General features: G+C 51.7%; 1 protein-coding gene across 1 annotated transcript in view; it reads left to right on the forward strand.

Annotated features, from left to right (window-relative positions):
• Positions 1 to 19,156, forward strand: part of Adamts2 (ADAM metallopeptidase with thrombospondin type 1 motif 2) — a 198,748-nt gene that overhangs the window by 55,703 nt on the left and 123,889 nt on the right. The window contains exon 3 of the mRNA XM_057774650.1: positions 8,592 to 8,751. Coding sequence (XP_057630633.1) covers positions 8,592 to 8,751 — 160 coding nt within the window. The remainder of the gene's footprint in view (positions 1 to 8,591; positions 8,752 to 19,156) is intronic.

Here is a 19,156-nt window from a genome sequence, read left to right on the forward strand (position 1 = left end):
GTGTCCTGCTTCATCACTCTTTGCCCTTACTCTTTTGAGACAGGGTCTCTCACTGAACCAGGCTAGTCTGGTGGCCACCAAACCCCATTCATTCATTCATTCATTCATTCATTCATTCATTCATTCATTCATCGGTCTAGGGACACAGGGATGCACACAGCCACTCCTGGCTTTTTATGTGAGTTCTAGGGATTTGAACTCAGGTCCATACATTGGCATAGCAACACTTTTACCTACCGAGCCACCTCCCTCTCCAGTCACTCCAATATTTTTTTATAGCAAGTGAATATCATGATTCAGACTTGAAGTTTTAGCAGATAAAACTATTTGGCTGGAATTTAATAAAGTTGGGTAAGACACAACTCTTGATGGTATTGAAGAGAGGCTGCATTTTGATGTACTTCATGCCCATCTATACTGGTTCTCCTCAGGGTGGGAGAAGCAGGGATGTCTCTTTAGCTTGCCTCTTCCCTGCAGGGAAATTTGAATTAGTGACTTAATGTCTTCAAGCCCGAGAGGCCTCCATGGATGAGGCGTTATGCCTGCCTGTAGGAATTCAGTGGCGTTTGGATTTCTGTCACCATGTCTGGCTCACAGGGTCCTTCCGGTGATACCGATTGCCCAGCAAATGGAGAGCAGTGCCACTAGTGTTGAGGTACAAAAGAAGGGCAAGTGTAGAGGTGGAAGGAAAGATGTGTGGGGACCTTCTCAGGGGCAGAGGGGTGGCTGCTGTGGTTTCGTCGGGAGGCTTCATGCACTACGGGATGAACTTAGTCTTTATCTTGCAGGCAGCGGGGAAAGTTGGCTCTGGTTTTCCTCCCCCTGGAATTGTGCTCGACCTGTCAGGCTTACAGAGGGATAAGAGGCACTGAGGTCAGAGGTCAATGGCCTGACCCCTCACTTTGCAGAAGAGGAAAGGGTAGACTCATTAAAGGTGTTTGAAGCTGGTCACTTGGCTCTATGTCCAGTTCTCCCTGCCTGCCACTCCCTCTACCTAGCCCTTCAAAGTGTAGCCCAGCGTACATCCAATTGAGGGCATTTGACTTTTGCAGGATCTTCATCTGAGCCCCAGAAACTGACTGGGCCAGTTTAGGTCAAGAGAAAAGTCCCAAAAGATGCGAAGTTAGGTTCAGAGGGGGAACAAGGCCCCACAGGCCAAGTCTTCAGGGCTCTGTGGAGCTCAGACAGTCTGTCCAGGTCACTCCATCTCAGTCAAGTGTGGGAAGCGCAGGTCCAGCCATAGCTCCTCACTTCCTGGGAAGAGAGAGACATGAACAGGAATTGCTCTACGGGAAGAAGGAGAGTGGCTGACACTCAACAAGGACCATACCCTTCTGCCCCACATGCTCAGAGTGGGCTAGCGAAATGGCTCAGCCAGTAACGATCAAGCCTGATGACCTGAGTTTAACCCCTTGACCTCATTCCACAAAGTTGTCCTCTGACTTTGTACAGGTGTATTGTGGCACACATACACACACACACACACACACACACACACACGCTCCCCAAACAAACCACAGCAACAAACAAACAACAACAAATACGTATTTTGAAATGCTAAGAGAGCTAGGGAAATATGGACCCCAGTACAAGGATGCTCTACAAATAGACCTTTCCAGAAGGGGCTGCTCCAGAAGGCACAAAGCAGGAGCTGATAGAGGTGTGTGTGGGGGGGGCAGGAGGCAGGGAGGAGATTAGTGTCTCCTCCACACACTTCCACACAGTGCTGGCCCACCCCTGGCCCACCCCTGCCACACACAGCTCTCACCCTTTTAGAAAATGGGAGATCAATATGGAAAACCACTGCCCAAGACGCAGAGCTAGACAGCATCCTCGCTGGTCTCGAGAGAATGGCTCCAATCAGACACAGCCTGCTGTGATTTGAACAGGAAGCATTTCTCAGAAGCTCACACGTTCAACACTTGGTCCTCAGCCAGTGGTGCTATTTTGGAAGGTTCTGGAAACTTTAAGTGGGGATTCCCTGGGAGTACTCCTTTGGAGGCTATACCTGGTCCTTGGTGTCTTCCTTCCTCTTTACTTCCTGTCCCCTGTGGGTTGAGGAAGCTCTTCTGATTCACACTCCTGCAACCATGTTGTCCCTAAGCACATGGGAACAAACAGTGTGCACTAACCCTTCTAGATCCATGAGCTCAAACAGGTCTTTTCTCTAGCTAAGGTGCTTTCTCAGGTGTTTTGGTCACAGCTATTGCACAGCTCTGTGGTCAGGGAAGTCAGGCTCCTTTCCCATAATGTTCCAAGGTTTGTTCAGCTCTGACTTCAGCCTCTGAGAGGGCCAGTGGTGTCGCAGCTTAGCAGGCTTTGTCAAGAGGTGCCCCAGGAGTCGCAGGTCTGATCTATGTACTGCTTCCTCTCAGATCAGCAGGAGACTGGGCTTGTCCCTGAAGAGAGGTTGCGTGGTGATGGCTGGATGGTCCAACTGGACCTCCTGGGAGCTAACAGTTTTATGGACAGCATCCTTGCAAAAGCATTCATGTTGGAGTATTCTGGTGGCAAGCTCAAAGTGTGTGTGTGTGTGTGTGTGTGTGTGTTAGAACAAGGTGGGTTTGGGAATGGCAGGGAGCTGATGTTGACATACTGCCATGTCTTTCATCCAAGTCAGGTTCCCTCTAGGTTTGGATCAGCCTTTCTTTACCATTCTTCCTATCCCTCTTCCCTCTGTGTCTGTGGGAAAGTGTGTGAGAGGCAGGTGCAGTGTATCAGTGTGCCAGTGTGCATAGCTGTGTGCATGCAGGTGAAGGTTAGAGCAGGACCTTCAATGTCTTCATTTGTCCCTCTCTACATCATTTCTCTGAGACAGGGTTTTGCCTACCTGGGTCAGCAAATGAGCTCTCAGGACCCACCTCCTCAATCCTGGAATTGCAGGCACATACGGTTGATACTGGCTTTTTTGTGTGATCCTGGGGGTTCGAACTCAGGACTTCATGCTTGCAGAGTGAACACTCTTACCTGCTTAGCTGTATCCCAGTCCCTGTTCTCTCCTGATTGTCACCAGCACAACTCGGATGGACATGTGACAGTTCTTGGGCTGGAAGTTGCAGAATTGATGAGTTTAAGCCACAGACCTGGTTGGAATTATGCATGCACAGGAAGTGCCTGCAGCTTCTGGCTCCCATGTGAGGAGGTGCGGAGGGCAAGGGGCCAGCTTTACCAATGAGAGTACGATGCCCACTTGCGTTTCGTACGATACCCCAGCTTTGGACACATCAGAGTGCTAAATGCCTTAAAAATTAAAAGTAGTAGAGGTTAGCTTTGGATTGTAATACATGTTTAACTTTTAATTTCCATTTCCAGTGGCTGTTTCACCATCAGCCAAATAGCAAAGGAGCTGAACATAGAGGAAGAAGAGGTTAATCCTCACTCTATAATTTGCTGAGATCTGAACACTGGCAACTTTACTTGGTGTCCAAAGTATGGCTGGGCTCTGTACCCTTGCAGAGACACTGAGGCACGGACTGAGTCGTCTATGGGAACTTCCTTCTGTCCCACAGTAGAAAGCCTGTTTGGTTTTTTTTTGGATTTTTCGAGACAAGGTTTCTCTGTAGCTTTTGGTTACAGTCCTGGAACTAGCTCTTGTAGACCAGGCTGGCCTCGAACTCACAGAGATCCGCCTGCCTCTGCCTCCTGAGTGCTGGGATTAAAGGCGTGGCCACCACCACCTGGCCAGCCTGTTTGGTTTTGACAATCACAGCCTTGCTGAATGAGAGTTGGGGCCAGAATACTAGGCCTTCTTCAAGACATCAGACTGGACAGGCATGGGGTAGGACCCAGGCCACCAGCAGACTCCCCACACAGTGCTCTCCAGGCTGGACAGGCTTGGGGTAGGGACACAGACCACTATCAGACTCTCGACAGGGTACTCTCCAGACTGGTGTGTTTGAGAGATCTTTTTAATATTTATTGAGTTAGGAAAGGGAACTGATTTTTATTAATAAAAATTACATGTAAAAACAGATACACTTGCCATTGGCAGCAGGAAATCAAAGTCCTGGAAAAAACCCAGTAAAAATTAGCTCATAGTGTGTGCCTTGTTCCCTTGTCAATTTTCCTCTGCTGGTTCTAGACAGCCGGATCTGGGATGCATACTAAACTGTTCATCCTCCAACATTCTGTTAATGAGCACCGCTTTCTTTGGGCTGAGCCCCTTGTGTGGCATTATTGGGGTCAGTGGTCTTGGGGGAAGGTCTGTTGATGACCTCAGTGTGATCAGAGACTAGCCTCAGGCTGATCACCCGAGAGCTTGGGGATGATCAACCTGGTCATGGCGGCAGCGGACCTTCAGGTTGAGGGATGGTCAATGCGTTAGTTGCTTGCCTGGTGGTTGTGACATAAGACATGACACAGTCAGCTTATGGACAGACAGTGCTTGTAGTGATGAGTGGCAGGCTAAGTTCCTGGCACCCAGCCGCCCACACGGCTAGCTTTATACCCAAAATAATTACACGGAAACTGTATTCTTTTAAATACTGCTTGGCCCATTAGTTCTAGCCTCTTACTGGCTAACTCTTACATATTGATCTAACCCATTTCTAATATTCTGTGTAGCACCATGAGCTGGCTTACCAGGAAAGATCTTAACTTGCGTCTGTCTGGAGTGGGAGAATCATGGCGACTGCCTGACTCGGCTTCTTTCTCCCAGCATTCTGTTCTGTCTACTCCACCCACCTAAGGGTTGGCCTATCAAATGGGCCTAGGCAGTTTCTTTATTAATTAACTAATGAAAGCAACAGATTAGAAAGAAATCACTCCCACATCAAGTGCTCCTGGTGCAGTCCACCATTGCAGAGGCACCATGGCAGAAGGAGCTTGAGACTGCTGGTCACCTTGTATCCCCAGTCAAGAAGCGGAGGGTGATGGGTGCACTCAGCTCTTGTTCCTTTTTCTCAGGCCAGGACTCCAGTGTGTGGCATGGTGGCACCCACATTTGAGGGGGTTTTCTTGTCTCAATTAATCAAATCTAGATGATCCCTCACAGGCCAGCATAAGGATTCATTTCCACAGTGATTCTAAGTCCCATAAAGTTGACAAGACCAATTATCACCATCAACCGCTGGTCTTAGGTGGTCATCTCTCCTTAGAGATTGTCATTGATCTTGGGTGGTCATCCATTGGTCTTGGGGACGGTAATCTTTTGTTGTCAGGTGGAGTCATGCATTGGTATGGGAGTAGCCACGCATTGGTCTTGGGGATGGTAATCTTTTGTTGTCAGGTGGGTTCATGCTTTGGTGTGGGAATGGCCATGCATTGTTCTTGGGGATGGTAATATTTTGTTGTCAGGTGGGCTCATGCATTGGTGTGGGAATGGCCACACACTGGTCTTGGAGATGCTTTCCCACTGTATTTCCACATTGACTTAGGAAACGGTCATTCATTGGCTTTGGAGGTGGGGTAGCCACTTATCTTGGGGGTGATCCTGATGCCTAGATGATGGTCTCCCACTGGTCAGCCCTTGCTTTTGGGGGCAAATGTGCATTTCATGGCATCCAACAGAGATGATTTATAGGGTGCTGGTTGTCAAGGAACACATCAAACAACTCTGAGAATCCTGTCAAGTTGAGGGCTCTGGTCCTGTAAGAAGACCTGAGTAAATTGGCTTCACACCTTATCTTAGCTCATATTATCTCTGAGTCCGCAGCACCCTTTCTATCTGGCTGAGTGACCTTAGGCCAGATGCCACTGCTCCCTAGGTCTCCAGTTTCTAGTGCCCTTCATGTGGTTCTGATTCCTAGACTCTGTGTATTCCTGGAAGGCCTCTTCATCCTCTGAGCCTCAGTCTCCTCACTGGAAAGCAAGCAGAATACATGAAGATCTTGACTTGAGGCCCACCAACGATGTGTGCTCTAGTTCTAAGGATGCCCCAGGCCTCATGTGCTTCTGTAGCAGTTGTGGTAGAGAAGGGGTGACAGGCTCACCCCACTTACAGCTGAGGGACTGGAGACTCAGAAAATGTTGGCATCCTGTCTGAAGTTACCCCTCCAGAAAAAGGATGCCAGAAATCCAGTAAATCAGACTCCCAGGTTAGCTTGTCCTCTGTTAACCCCTCAGGGGTTAATTCCCATGCTCATTCAAAGGCGTCTATTAATAAAGACAGATTTGAGACGCCTGTCTCCTCTAAAACCACATACATGGGAACCATCCATGGAAGTAACTCTTGCTGTTGTAAACATTCTCAGCACACACCAGTGGGTGGGGACGGCCCTTCTCGTCTTTGCCATCACGCAGCTCTCAGAGGACATGTCCTGAGGCTTGGGGGTCAAGTGTTCACTCAGCCTGTAAGCATTTGCTTGGTCCCCACCAGGTCTAGTAGTGCCCTGGGAACCAGGGATGAGTCATAAGTGTGGAGGCCTGAAGGGTTCCCACCAAACCCTCATTCCTCATAGCCCATGGTCTTCCTTCCACTTCCTTGGCTTCCCTCCCTGCCACATACACAGCAGATCCTGGGAGGTCCTCTGCTTTTCCTCTTTTATGCCTCTCAAAATGGCTCCTCTTTACCAGGCCAACCGTTGGTCCCAGCATGGCTTTCTTGATGCTGCAGATGTAACAAATGACTCGCAAAGATCAAAATTCATTCTCGTGCAGTTCTGGTGGCCGAAGTCTACAGTCAATGGAGCCTGCTTGAGCTCCAGCTGTCTGCAGGGCTGAGTTCTCTCTCTTCCAGTTCTTCATGGTTGCTGATTGTCCTTGTGGCTGCAACATGTTGACCTCTGTCTCCAGGGCCACATCCCCATCTCATCTTCTATGTCCTCTCTTCTTCAGCCTCCTCCTATATACAGGAAGGAATGTGGTTAGACGTAGGGCCACACTGATGGTCATGGGAACCTTCCGAAATGCAGAACGTCAGCTGAGTCCCTTCTGCAGAGCCCTCTTCCCACCACATTTGCACTTCTGACTGTCTGTCATTGGCGTGAACTCTCCTACATCTTAAATCTGAATAACCAGCGGAAGCTGTACAAATTCCCCATTGGCCGTAATTGTATGATGTGCAGGAATTACATCCCCAGGCTAGACACAATAGGAGACTTATGACTTAGGGTTGGCAGACCGAAGAAGCATAGTGTGGCAACTGGGGTGGATGAGGGGCAGGTGAGCTGGGTGGCACCAGGGGACTGCGTCAGAGAAAGGCTCTTTGGGAATCTCTGAGCCTGATGTGAAAGAGAGAATAGGGGTTTATTAGCAGGTGGCCCAGGTGAGAGATGGCAGCAGGAACTCCCACACTAGTGTATGGCAAGTTTGAGGTCAATGCCTCAGCTATGTTCACACACAACCCAGTGACCTGTGGGAGGTTCAAACAGGTGCAGGCTGAGAGCCTTGAGTAACGTAGAACACAGCAACATGAATGCAGACAGAAGGGTCCAGCAGGAAGCCCCATGCAGGCAACACTTGTTATAGAGCCTGGCCTTAGGGCAAGGGTGGGCAGAGGGAGGGGAGGAGGCAGAGAACTGTGGCTGGGTGCAGGGGTGTATGTCTGTCTGAGGTGTCCATGCCGTGAAGTGTGCAGCTTAGTTTTGTCAAAACTTTGTTTTCCAAAGAAAGTCGCAATTTCCCTTTCTTTTTAAGAGTTATGTTTTATTTTACAACGTAATTTTAGTTATGTGTATGCAAGTGTCTGTGTAAATGCGGTTGTATTTGGAGGCTGGAAGAAGGCATGGGATCTCCTGGGGCTGAAGTTCCTGGATGCTGTGAGAAGTCTGACATGAGTTCTGGAAACAGAACGTGGAACCCTGAAGGAGCAGCAGGCGTGCTTGACCACGGGGCTATTTCTGTCATTCCTGGGATTTTGTTTTAAAGGGTGAAATCTCATCATTTTAGTGGTTGGTTTCACAGTATTAAAAAGTATGGTCTGGGGCTTTAGAGGAGACTCAGCGAAGGCAAGCACTAACCGTGCAAAACACGAGAGCTTGGGTTTAAATCCCAGGATGTACGAACAGCTGGGTGTGATGGTATAAGCCCCCTATGGGAAGGTGGGAGAGGGGAGCAGGAAGGTGGGGAGACAGGAAAACCCCTGAAAGTTCACAGGCCCGCTAGCTTGACATACTTATTGGAAAGACCACAAAGGGCCCCTGTTTAAACAAGTTGGGAAGGCATTGCGGATTGTCCTCTGACCCCCACATCTGTGCTGTGGCATGCACGCTCAGTTGGCAGAGAGCTTGCCTCGCTCATGTAAAGACTTGAGTTTGACTCTCCAGAGTCAAAAGGCATAGCAGCATACATCTCTAGTTTCAGCACACACGAAGTGGAGGCAGGGGCTAGACATTCAAGTTAATTAGTTGGTTTGAGATTCCCCCATCCCTCTCTCTTAAGAAAGCATTGTTTGGGCGAACCGATGTGTCTGTAGGTAGATGCAGTTCCTGGCTGTTGGTTTTGGCCTGTGTCTTGGAATGACTCTGTTCCTGGATGTGGCTCGTATTTGATGCACCCTTGTGTCCTCATAGGCCCACAAGCAATCTTACAGCTATACTTCCGGATGTTAAGACATTCCAGAGGGAGGGCACCACCCTTAGGGACCCTCCTCGCTGCTCTCCCTCCTCCATCTGTGCCCTGGGAGTCTGAACTTCTCCACTTTGTCTCTGCAGGCTGGTCTGATCCGTATGGAGGAGGAGGAGTTCTTTATTGAGCCCCTGGAGAAGGGTCAGGCGGATCGGGAGGCTGAACAAGGCCGAGTGCACGTGGTGTATCGCAGACCGCCCACTCCCAAATCCCCTCCTCTGGCGGGGCCACAGGTTCTGGACACAGGTAAGGCTGCTGTGGATGGGCAGGTTGGGTGGGGAGCACTGAATGTCTCTTCACTGTTCCTGGTTTCCGGGGAAATATCTGGGGAAACTCAGGTCCACTTCTGCAGGCCTAGTTGGAGGCTGGAGCTCAGCCCCATACTGGCTCAGGAAGAAGTCAGCTGCCTGCCTGACTGGATGCACGGCATGCGGGGCGCTGGGGTATTGAGGCAGAGGGTACGTATGGGTAACCAATAGTGACGGTCCCCACTGCTTACAGGTCTAGGGCCCTCACAGAAGACTGTCTAGTGGTCTATCTTCTGTGAATGCTTAGGGAACAGGAGAGTGGTGTCAATGCAGACAGCGTCTTGAGTCCTCCAGGCAGCCCCTGTCTCCTGCTCTTGTGCTGCTGTGATCTCTGGGATGGTGCCTGCCTTTTCCCAGAGTTTCCATGCTCACTGGGAAGAGAAGGCCCCAAGTATTCTTTCTCTACACTCCCCACCCCAGGACACACCTCGAAAAGACTCCAGAGCAGCTCCAACAGCCTCAGTGTCTTCCACGCGCACACATAGGGTCTTACAATTTTCAACTTAGAATCACAGGGTGCTTTGGGTCCAGGGATATGGGATGAACTATGGAGTGGCCTGAGTGACTGACTGGCCACCTGGCTGTAGCCTCACAGGTCTCGCCAAGACAGCTTGACCCACCCCAGAGGTCTCTGGATTTGGAGTACTGGATCGTGCGGAGGCCTGGGACAGGATCTAAAGTGCTCTTGCAGGTCCCAGGGCCCCAGGGTGTAGACGAGGCCTCCTTGCCTAGACCTGGACCCCAGGCTGAGTAAAGCCATGGAGGAGGCGGGGACAACCATGAGCAGGGGACCCAGAATTTTGGATCAGACACATCTGCAGACATCTAGCTTGTAGAGGCCCCTGACTGGAGAGCCCCTCCCTGTGCTGTGATTTATTGAAATCGCCCCTCTCCTCTAAGCAAACCCCAGCCCATTTATTTTAGCTCCCGCTGACAATCTGGTTTGACAGATCAATTGGGCACAGCCTGACAGGGTACCGTTCTAATTTTAAGACATCATGTCAGGAACCTCAGTAAAGGAATTGCTCGTCGGCACACTGGCATTCCTGGAGATAATATTTCTAGCTGCCCTTTCTTCCCTGGTAATGAATACCTTCTACCTGTCAACAGCTGGGTTCTGGGGGCTTCCTGCTCAGCCTTACCCAAACCTTAGCCTCACTGCCATCCTTGGGCTTTCCTGAATGAGAGTGACCCTGGAAGGCTGGAGGGAAAATGGACAGAGGAAGTGCCCAGACCTGGAGGGAGGCCTCCTCCTGGCCTTGCTCTCATGCCAGCCAACTGCCTTTGGACAAAGTTAATTTTTGTTCCCTTATAGCTGAGAGGGGTCTGTCTGTCTCTTAGAGAGCTCGGGGCCGGCCACTTTGTCCTTGATATTTCTTCCCGTAGGGCTGTCCTCTACTGGAAGAGTCTGGGTGGTTGTGGCCTCTTTCTCTCCACCCCTGGGCTCAGGCTGGGTGAGGTGGAGCCTGCACCATGGAGCTGGCTGGGTGCCCTCAGCTGTGTCTCCAATCCCAGATTCCATATTGGGCTTATCTTCCTGCCCGGGGGCCCTTCCCCAATGGTCTAGCTGGCTCGGTTTTGTTTTCTGGACTGTGCTTAGCGTTTTGGCGTCTTCAGTTGAATAGTGTCTTTGCCTCCCAATCCCATACGCACATCCCAAATGAGAACTTGGAACTGAGAACACAACGCAGGGAGAGGAATTTCAGAATCAACCCAGAAACCACTGACCCCAGATAGACGGTGCTGGGTGAGATCAACTGCCCAGGTCAGGATGAAGCCGAGCTGGAAGGTGGGTGGGTAGGACCAGGACATCAGTCATCAATGGAGGAGATAAATCTATCCAAGGCTAAACACAAGGTCACAGTCTTGAACTGCAAGGCCAGGCGCTCCAGCCGGGAGCTCAGGCTGTGTGAGAGTCCTGGGCTGTAGCTTCAGACCACAGGCCTATGCTCTGGGGGGCTAAACCCCCCTTTCTGAGCCTTCCTATTCAGTGTCAACATGATGAGACCTTGCAGCCCCTTGAATGTGTCTGATGGTTCCCAAATGGCCCATGGCTAAGATGGACTCACTGGCTGGAGGGGGTCCAGACAGTTTATGTCGGAGCTGGGCCAAGAGCCCATGGTGACCTCAGACAGTTCAGCCTTCCATCAGCATGGGCCCTGACAAGGCACAGAATGGCAACTGGAACTTATAAAATCTGTGTCCTATGGTTGTGTACAGCAGGCCAGCATATCTTAAAAGGCCCAGGGCAAAGGCTTTGCTCCAGTGTGTGTGTGTGTGTGTGTGTGTGTGTGTGTATGTGTGTGTGTGTGTGGTGTGTCTGTAGAAGAAGGTATGGGCGGTCCTCAGAGCTTGATCCCTGGGAGGCTAGGCTGAGGAGGCAGAACTGTTAGGAGGTGGGGCTAGCTTGTGGGGCTTTGCCCTCATCAGCGGACTCATGGAGTTGGTTAGGGCTCACAGGAGTGAATTCATTTTTCTAAGTGCGGAGTTTTATAAACTGAGCTCACTGCACTTGCTTGATCTCCTCCGCATAGCTCCCCCCTCCACTGTGTTGTGACCCAACCAAGGGGTTGTGCATGAGGAAATGCCAGTGAACATCCCAAGCCAAACAAACCTCAGTACCCACCTCATGTGTTTTGTTATAGTAACTCACAGTAGACACGGGGACCAGGGGTTTTACTGGCTCATTTTAGGTTTGGTTGTTATAATCAAATACCTGAGTCAGGGTAACTTTATCAGGAAAGGAGGTTTATTTAGCTGACACTTTTGGAGGCGGAGAGTCCAAGGCCAGGTGATCCTATTGGTTAGGTCTCTGGAGAGTGCTCAATGGGCAGTGGCTGGATTGCATGCTGAGGTAAGAAGTCACAAGAAGTGACACATGGAAACCAAAGCAGGGGACCTGGTAGGAACCTGACTGAGGCCAAGTGCCTGGGCTAGGGAGAGGTTGGACTGGAAGATAGGGCGGATAGGGACTGGTCACTGGAAGAGATCAAACTGTCCAAAGCTGAATTGTAGGCCTCAGTCCTGGGCTGCAAGCCCAGACTCTCCCAGGGAGAGATCAGACTGTTCTGGCTCCTCCCCAAGGCAACCACAGGATATGGGTTCAAGACATTCCAAAAAGTATCAAGGGGGGAGGGGAGTCAAGATGCCAGGAAAGGGGAAACTCAAGTGTCAACAAAAGCGTGACTTCTGGGTCCATCCTTAGACCTTGTCTTTGCTCCCATCTTTCGTGTTTGTCTGGGGTTCTTGAAGAAGGAGCCGGCACTGGAGTGCGTTAGCTGAAGCCCTGGCCAGGCCAGAAGACCCGCTCTGCACTCGGAACTGGGTGATCTTGGCACGTATCTTGCCCTTAAGCATAAAACATCTGTGGAACACTAGCTGGATAGACATGTATTATGTCATAATTCGGGGACCAAAAGCCAGAGATCACTGTCACTGAGCTGAAATGGAGATGTGAACAGGGCCACACTGCCTCTGAGATACCAGGAGGGAATGTGTTCACCGTGTCTTCGGGCTCTGGGCTGCTGGCTTCCCTTGGCTTGAAGTCACATCACTCCAAAGGCTGCCTGCATGTCACTTCTCTTCCTCTGCCTGTGTCCGACATCCCTATGCCTCCATCTTGGAAGGTGGGTTTCATTTAGGTTTCCTCTGGGGCACCTCTCCCTCACTATATCCTTAATCTAATCACATCTGATAAGCACTGTTCTGCCATGGAAGGTCCCAGTGACAGGTCCCAGAAGTCAGAACTTCGTATCTTCAGCGACTCCCTTTTAGCTGAGTGCAGAAGGTGAAACCGAGTGGGCGCTGCTGTGCATGGCAGTCCGGTGTAACACCCTGCACAGGAGCGACTGGATCCAGTCTGAGCCAACTATCTCCCCAGATGTGGGAAGGCTAGACAGACGAGGCTACGTGCACAGAGCAGCCTCCTCACTGTCGCCATCAAAGGCGGTGTCTCCACTGAACCTGGGATTCTGAGAAGATCCCTGTGTATAGTCTAGATATTTGATCACCTCCCTTCTAGCCACAGCATCCCACCATTAAGACAAAAGCTGCAAATTCAGAGGTCTTCAATGAAGACAGATCAAACAATAACAACAAAATCTACTCCTGGCCTGGCTTTCATCCCTGCCTCCCTTCCAGTAGAGTGGATTCGACTCAGGCCTCCTGCACGATCCCTCCCTTCTCTTGACCTTGCTTTCTTAGGTTGCCTCGTGGATCCAGGGCAGCTGAATATTTTAGCATCAAGAGAATTCAGACAATGATTTTTATGAGAACTCTCCAGTGTTTTAAAATGTGGCTTGAAATTTCAGAAAAGCACCGTATGGACCAAATAAAATAGGCCCCTCCCATTGGCCAAGGCTTCCGAGATGCAGAGACTGAAGTAGTTTCTGTCCTTCCCATTGGGCTGCTTCCCTGGGGTCCCCCTGGCTCTACCTTGGAATGGAAATAAGGTGGGTGGTTCCCGCCCTGGGGACCTGCTTCTGGGTTGCTGTGCCCTCAAGGCCAGCTGTGCACATTGCCCCAGGGCTGAAAGAAGTCAGACAGTTCTGTGCCAGTGACCTTGGCTGCCGCCTCCTCTTCAGAAGCAGCGGGTGCCAAGCCTCTGCCCGCTGCTGTCAGGCTTGGGTGTCCTCCCTGACGGCCAGAGGAGGCACCACACCACAGGAGCTGCTTTGCCAAGGCGAGCCTGCAGAGAGACGATGAAGTGTAGGCACCAAGTAGCTCCTCCACGTGGCTGAGTGTGGCCCGAAAAAGTCTCCACCTACTGGCCCATAGCCAGCCCTTCCCTTAGGCTGGGAAGCCAACCCCTTCTGACCAGACTTTATCGCATTACCTCTCCTTGAGCTCAGATAGGAGTTTTCCAGGGTGCAGGGAGCCATGCAGGGTGAAGTGGGGGATGGGATGGGGCAGAGCTTATGTCCTGGGGCTTAGTAGGGGGATGTAGCTACAGCCGACCTGGGATGTGAACAGTGTCCTGCATGCAGTGGGCAGCCGTAAGAGGTCTCTTGGGATCTGACCAAGCATCCTGCATTTTGGCAATCCTGCTCAGGCTGCAGTGTGCTGGAAGTTGGAGGTAGGGATGCCATGGGGGTGGGGCAGAGAGGAAGAGCGTAAGCGAGCAGAGGCTGTCTAGATCCGCCTCTGGATGGGAAGGAAGGTGTGAGGACTCCCTGGCAGGACTCCGTTACATGTGGATGCGATCTCAGATGAGGTCTGGTTAGTAGGGAGCATGGAAGATTTGGGAAACCTGAGAGAGGTACAGTGGAGAAGAGGTGCAGACTTGCTGACAACCGGATGAGGGGCCATTCTGCCTACAGACGTTCACATCGCTCGCAATAGCACCACTGATTCAGTGGCTTCAAACAGCTTAGTGTAGCCTCCCAGAGTTCTGGGGGTCAGGAAACAGAAGGTGGGTCTGTGAGAGCTTTACCCTGGCCTCTCCGGCATCAGCCTGGTGGCTGCCTCCCTCCCTCGGCTTGTGACTGCATCATGCCCATCTCTGTGATCATATTGCTTCCTCCTCTACTGCTGAAGCCAGGTTTCCCTCTCCCTCTCTTTCCCCCTTATGAAGGCATTTTTTTGATGACTTTTAGGGCCTTCTAAAATAATCGTGGACAGCCTGAGTCTCCCATCTCCAGGTGCTCAATCTAATCTCCTGTGCAATTGCTTTATCCTTAGAAGGGAACGGCGGTGGATTCTGGGGAATAAGTTGTGGACATCCTGGGGGTAATGTTTCAAGCCTCGTATCTAAGCTTTGAACCCTGGGGTTGCAGAGAACAGGGAAGTGAAGGGAAGGCTTTGGGCGGACTTAGGACTGAATTCTGGCCTTGGCTCATGTGCAGACAGCAGGACCCTCTGTGTGTCTCAATCCAGTCCTTTCTTGAACTTCTTCCCTTGGCCCTGGGGTCGAGCTCTCACGTGTGGTGACCCTGAAGCTTGCGCATGCCCGTTTGCCCCTAAACTCTGTCATGCTGCATGCTGCCCATGGTCAGCTCACTGCCCTGGACCTGGTACTCAGCGCTCTCTCAATCCCCCACCCCCACCCCCATTCCTGCAGCTTGGGGCACCCAAGGAGAGCACTAGTTGTGAAACCTGAGGCGGCTGGCCTGGGCTCAGGGAGGCGCATTTCAGAGTCGAGCACACCCTTGGCAGAGGCCACAGTGCGCCTGTCCTGTAGGCTGGGCCCTTGGGAGAACTTTGGGAGATGCCAGGGTGGTGACGTGGCCTCACGCTGGGAAGAGTGGGTGGGGGTTGACTCTGGGAGAGCTGGAGGCTGCACATTCCACGAGGCCCTGAGTTGTCTGGGGCCAGAGCTGTCAGCAGAGTTGGCTGGGCCCAGCCCCCTGGCCTGGCTGGTTTCCTGGGTTGGGGTCTGTGGTGTGGGAGTGCTGCCCTGGAGGTCCTTCCTAGGCTATAAAGTCAGAAGCCAGGCATGCAGCAGCTCAGACCCCACCTCATCCCTCAATAGAGATAAGATGGGGGACAAGAATCAGTCCCTACAACAGTCTATGCCTGGCATTCTGCCTGACGGGTGCTGACAGTCTTGTGTGCTTGGTTGCTCTGTGTCCGGCTTAGATTTAACCATTCCTGTGCCTCAGGCCTTCTCTCCCTAACTTCCTTCCTTCTGGGATTCTGTGGGCTCTTGTTTAGGGGTAAGGACAACCAGGACACAGGAGCCTGGGGAAAGTCTTGGATTGTTGGCTCCTGGATAGATGACTAATGTCACCTAGAGGATGACAATTTCAGCCCTGCCTTGGCTGTGGCCCCAACTCAGATGCAAGAGACAGTTCTTAAAAATGACTGGCGTTTCTTGGAGGAGCAGCCTCAGCTTTCACAGTTGCTCCCAGCAAGCCTGGGGGCAGTTGGTGGAGGGCACAGTATTGCGTGGGAGCCAGTGTGGTGTAGGGTAGAGTGTACTTGGCTAGACCCCACCTGGATGAGTGACTGGTTGGTTATAGGATCTTGAGTAAGGTGTCCCACTCCCTGGTGACTCAGTTTCCCCATCTTTAAATAGGTATAATGTTGAGCTGTTGCTATGAGACAGGATCATCATCATGTCTCTGTCCTGAGCCCCTGTCTTGCCACAGCATTAAGATTCCAGGAACATTTCCCTTGGAACCGCTGGTCCTCTCAGCTCTTGATGTCCCTTCTCTGTTGCTACCTCTTCTCCAGACACAATGAATCGATGCTTTGCCTTGCTTGCCCTGGATTTGGGTTGCAAATGTCCCCCAAAGAGCTTTCTTGGCGGTACACAGTGACCATGCTGGTTTCCAGACAGCACACAGCTCAGAAATGAAGCGCTGTCCGGCTCACAGGTGTGCCCGGAGTTTAATTAAGAAGGCTAGCTGTGTCTGGTGGTTACGCCGGCCTTTGGCTGGTCAGGTCTGCTCTCTGCAGGTCTCCAACACAGCAGCTGCCAATTCCTGGAAGAGATGCGATGTCTCTGGGGACAACCCTGCCTGTGGGTCCACTCAGATCGCATCTCAAAGGGCCAGGGAGGTGGCTGGGTGGATAAAGTACATGCCCCCCTCCCAAATGCAAGGAAGGGAGTTCAGATGCCAGCACCCATATAAAGCATCAGGTGGACCTGGCACCTGGCCTATAATCAAGTGTTCCAGAAGTGGAGACAGGGGATCCCTGGGGCAAGCTGGTGATAAGCTAGCTGGATTGGCATGCTTCCAGTTCAGCAAGAAACCTTCTCTCATAAGTAAAGATCAATGGAGGAAGAAACCTGATTTCAAACTCAGGCCTACACACACACACACACACACACACACACGCACCATACATACATGCTCATCCTCTTCCTACACATACACACTTCAGCACACACACACACACGCACACACCATACACACATGCTCATCCGCTCCCCCCCCCCACACTTCAGCATACACACACACATACACACCCCTCAGGACTGAGCAAGGCTCCTTTCCTGTACCTGGTGCCTCCCATGGACAACTGTAAAAGGCACACGGGCTTTGTGTGTTGTAGAGGTGTAGGCAGCAGGTATCTGTGGGCTGCTCTGGCTCACGGACTTCTGGGGGACTCAGAGGGTCCCAACGCCAGCCCTGAAGTCAGCTGCCATGATGGCAAAGACAAAAGAGTGAGGGCAGGTCCAGCTCAGAAACGGTCCTGATGCTTGAGAGCTGAACTCTGCCCATCCAGAGCAGCCGAGAACCTCTGACCACAGGCCCCAGTCCCTCCCCAAATTCTCGGCAGCGAAGCAGACACTTCAGCCAGCCCCAAGCCTGAAGTGTTTTCTATAAAAATTTCCAATTTTCCTTGACCCATTTCTCTTTGAAATGAATCCCAACCGGCACTATGCACTTGGCCCTGAAGGAACCCTGAGCTGAAGAAAGGTCACGCAATTAGGTGGAAATGCTGGTGTCTGTCTGGCTCGCTCCTCCCCATCTTGGGCTTTATTTTTCTCTTCTTTAATCGCGCCCCCTCTCTCGAGCCCAAGCTGGAGCATCATGGAGCAGTACAAGGGTGAAGGTTTGGAACAGGGTTAGACCCCCGTTCTGGCTTCTGTACTTAGTCTAGTAAGTACTCAGAGATCACGTGAGCCCCAGGGCTGCAGCCCCTACTGCTCTTTTTGTTTGCAACACTCGTCCTGGCCCTGGGCCTCCTGTCCTGCAGGGTCCAGTTCAGCTGTCAGGCCCCTAACCCAGAGCGCCTCCCTCACCAACCCTCACTCAGGCTACAGTCTTGCTCTGGTTAACTCTGACTGCTTGTAAACGCAGTTCACGGAGGGAGGACTTGCTCAGGTTTGCAGACTGCAGCATGCTGTCAATCATTCCAGCTCGTACACACCGAGAACGAAGACAAAGCAAAGTCAGGCTACACTCTAGAGTCAGGACACATCTGCCAAAGTTCTGGACTCTGCCTGGTCCTGAGCCCTGTGGGCTCTAGTTTGGAGAGATGTTTATGACTGTCAGCGTGTGACACGGTTTGTCGGTGGTGGACCCTTTAAGAGGTGGAGCCTGGTGGGGGAAATTAGATGGCTGTGCTCTTGGAAAGTACACTGGGACCCTTCCTTTTGCCTAGCACAATCTCTGTCATATACTTGTACCATGATGTCCTGTGTCATCATAGGCCCAAGGCCTCAAGGAGTATGGACCGAAGTCCCTGAAACTGAGGGACAAATAAACCTTTCTTTCTTTGAAGTCCATTGCGTCAAGTGCTTTGTCATAGTTACAGAAAGGTTAAATAGTCATCAGGAAATGTGTCCAGACCTGATGGGAAGCGCCCAGACAGAGTGACTTCATGACAGAAAGACACCTATCTGGAAGGAGGGCGGGGCCAGGTGAGAGCTTGCAGGACAGGCCAAGTTGCCAGAAGCTGGGCTGGGACCTGGGGAGGAACTAACCTGGAAGCTGGGCTCGTGTGGCGAGGTACAGGAGAGGTTAGAGGTTCAGCAACCCTGGGGGCCATGGAAGTAACACCAAGGGAGAATGCTACCCCCCAAATCATGGGGGAAAATGTTAGTAACTAGTCGGTAGGAACAGCGACACTTTCTCAGGAGTGTGGACTCAGAGGGAGCACCTCGTTTGCTACCACGTGTTTATTGTTTCATTCAGCATCTCGCCATTGTGTCCGTCCCCCATGCTAGAGATGGAACTGCAGACAAATCCAAGCGAGGCCTTCTTTTTCTCACCACCCGGTAGGGGAGATACTGTGGGCAGAAGATTACAGGGTGGGTGCAAGAGTTCCCTGGTCAAATTTAAAATGGGTCAAAAGAGTAGCCAGAGAGAGACAGGTAAGGGAGGATTGTGTTTCCGGGCTTGGGTGGGGATAGCTGGACTGAGACCTGGGTGGTAGGGAGGCCCAGTGTTGGGAAGAGTGTTCCAAGCAGAGGGGACAGTGGTACTGCAGCCCTGAAGCTGTATCTGAGCATTCTAGCCTTGGCTAACAGGTTCAGAACTCCTCGTAGGCAAACCATCCTGATTCCATAGTCATTGCTCTCTGCAGCCCTGGCTCAGTGGGAGCTGCTTTCCCTGGACCATGGACAAGTCCCCTTTGGCTCTGGATTTGTGGGACCCCAGATGCAGCAGGCTCTGGGGTGCTCTGGCAGTCCCTTTGGCCTTGGGTAACAGATGTCCTGCTGTCTTCCCAGCCCAGCCTGCTCCTTTGGGAGTGGCAGTCACCTGGTGAAAGGGAGATGGGTCTGTGAGAGTATGTGGGGGGAGAGGGGGAGTGACTGCCTGATGTCCACCCATGCTCTCGGGCAGTGGGGGCTAGAGGCTCCCCTATGCTCTCTGGGAATGCTAAGGGGCTCCTTACCCCTGGTGTGACCTTATCTGGTAATTGGAATTGAGGATATTCTGGCAGCTGGC

The sequence above is a fragment of the Chionomys nivalis genome, chromosome 7, assembly GCF_950005125.1.
Source record: "Chionomys nivalis chromosome 7, mChiNiv1.1, whole genome shotgun sequence".
Classification (NCBI taxonomy): domain Eukaryota; kingdom Metazoa; phylum Chordata; class Mammalia; order Rodentia; family Cricetidae; genus Chionomys; species Chionomys nivalis.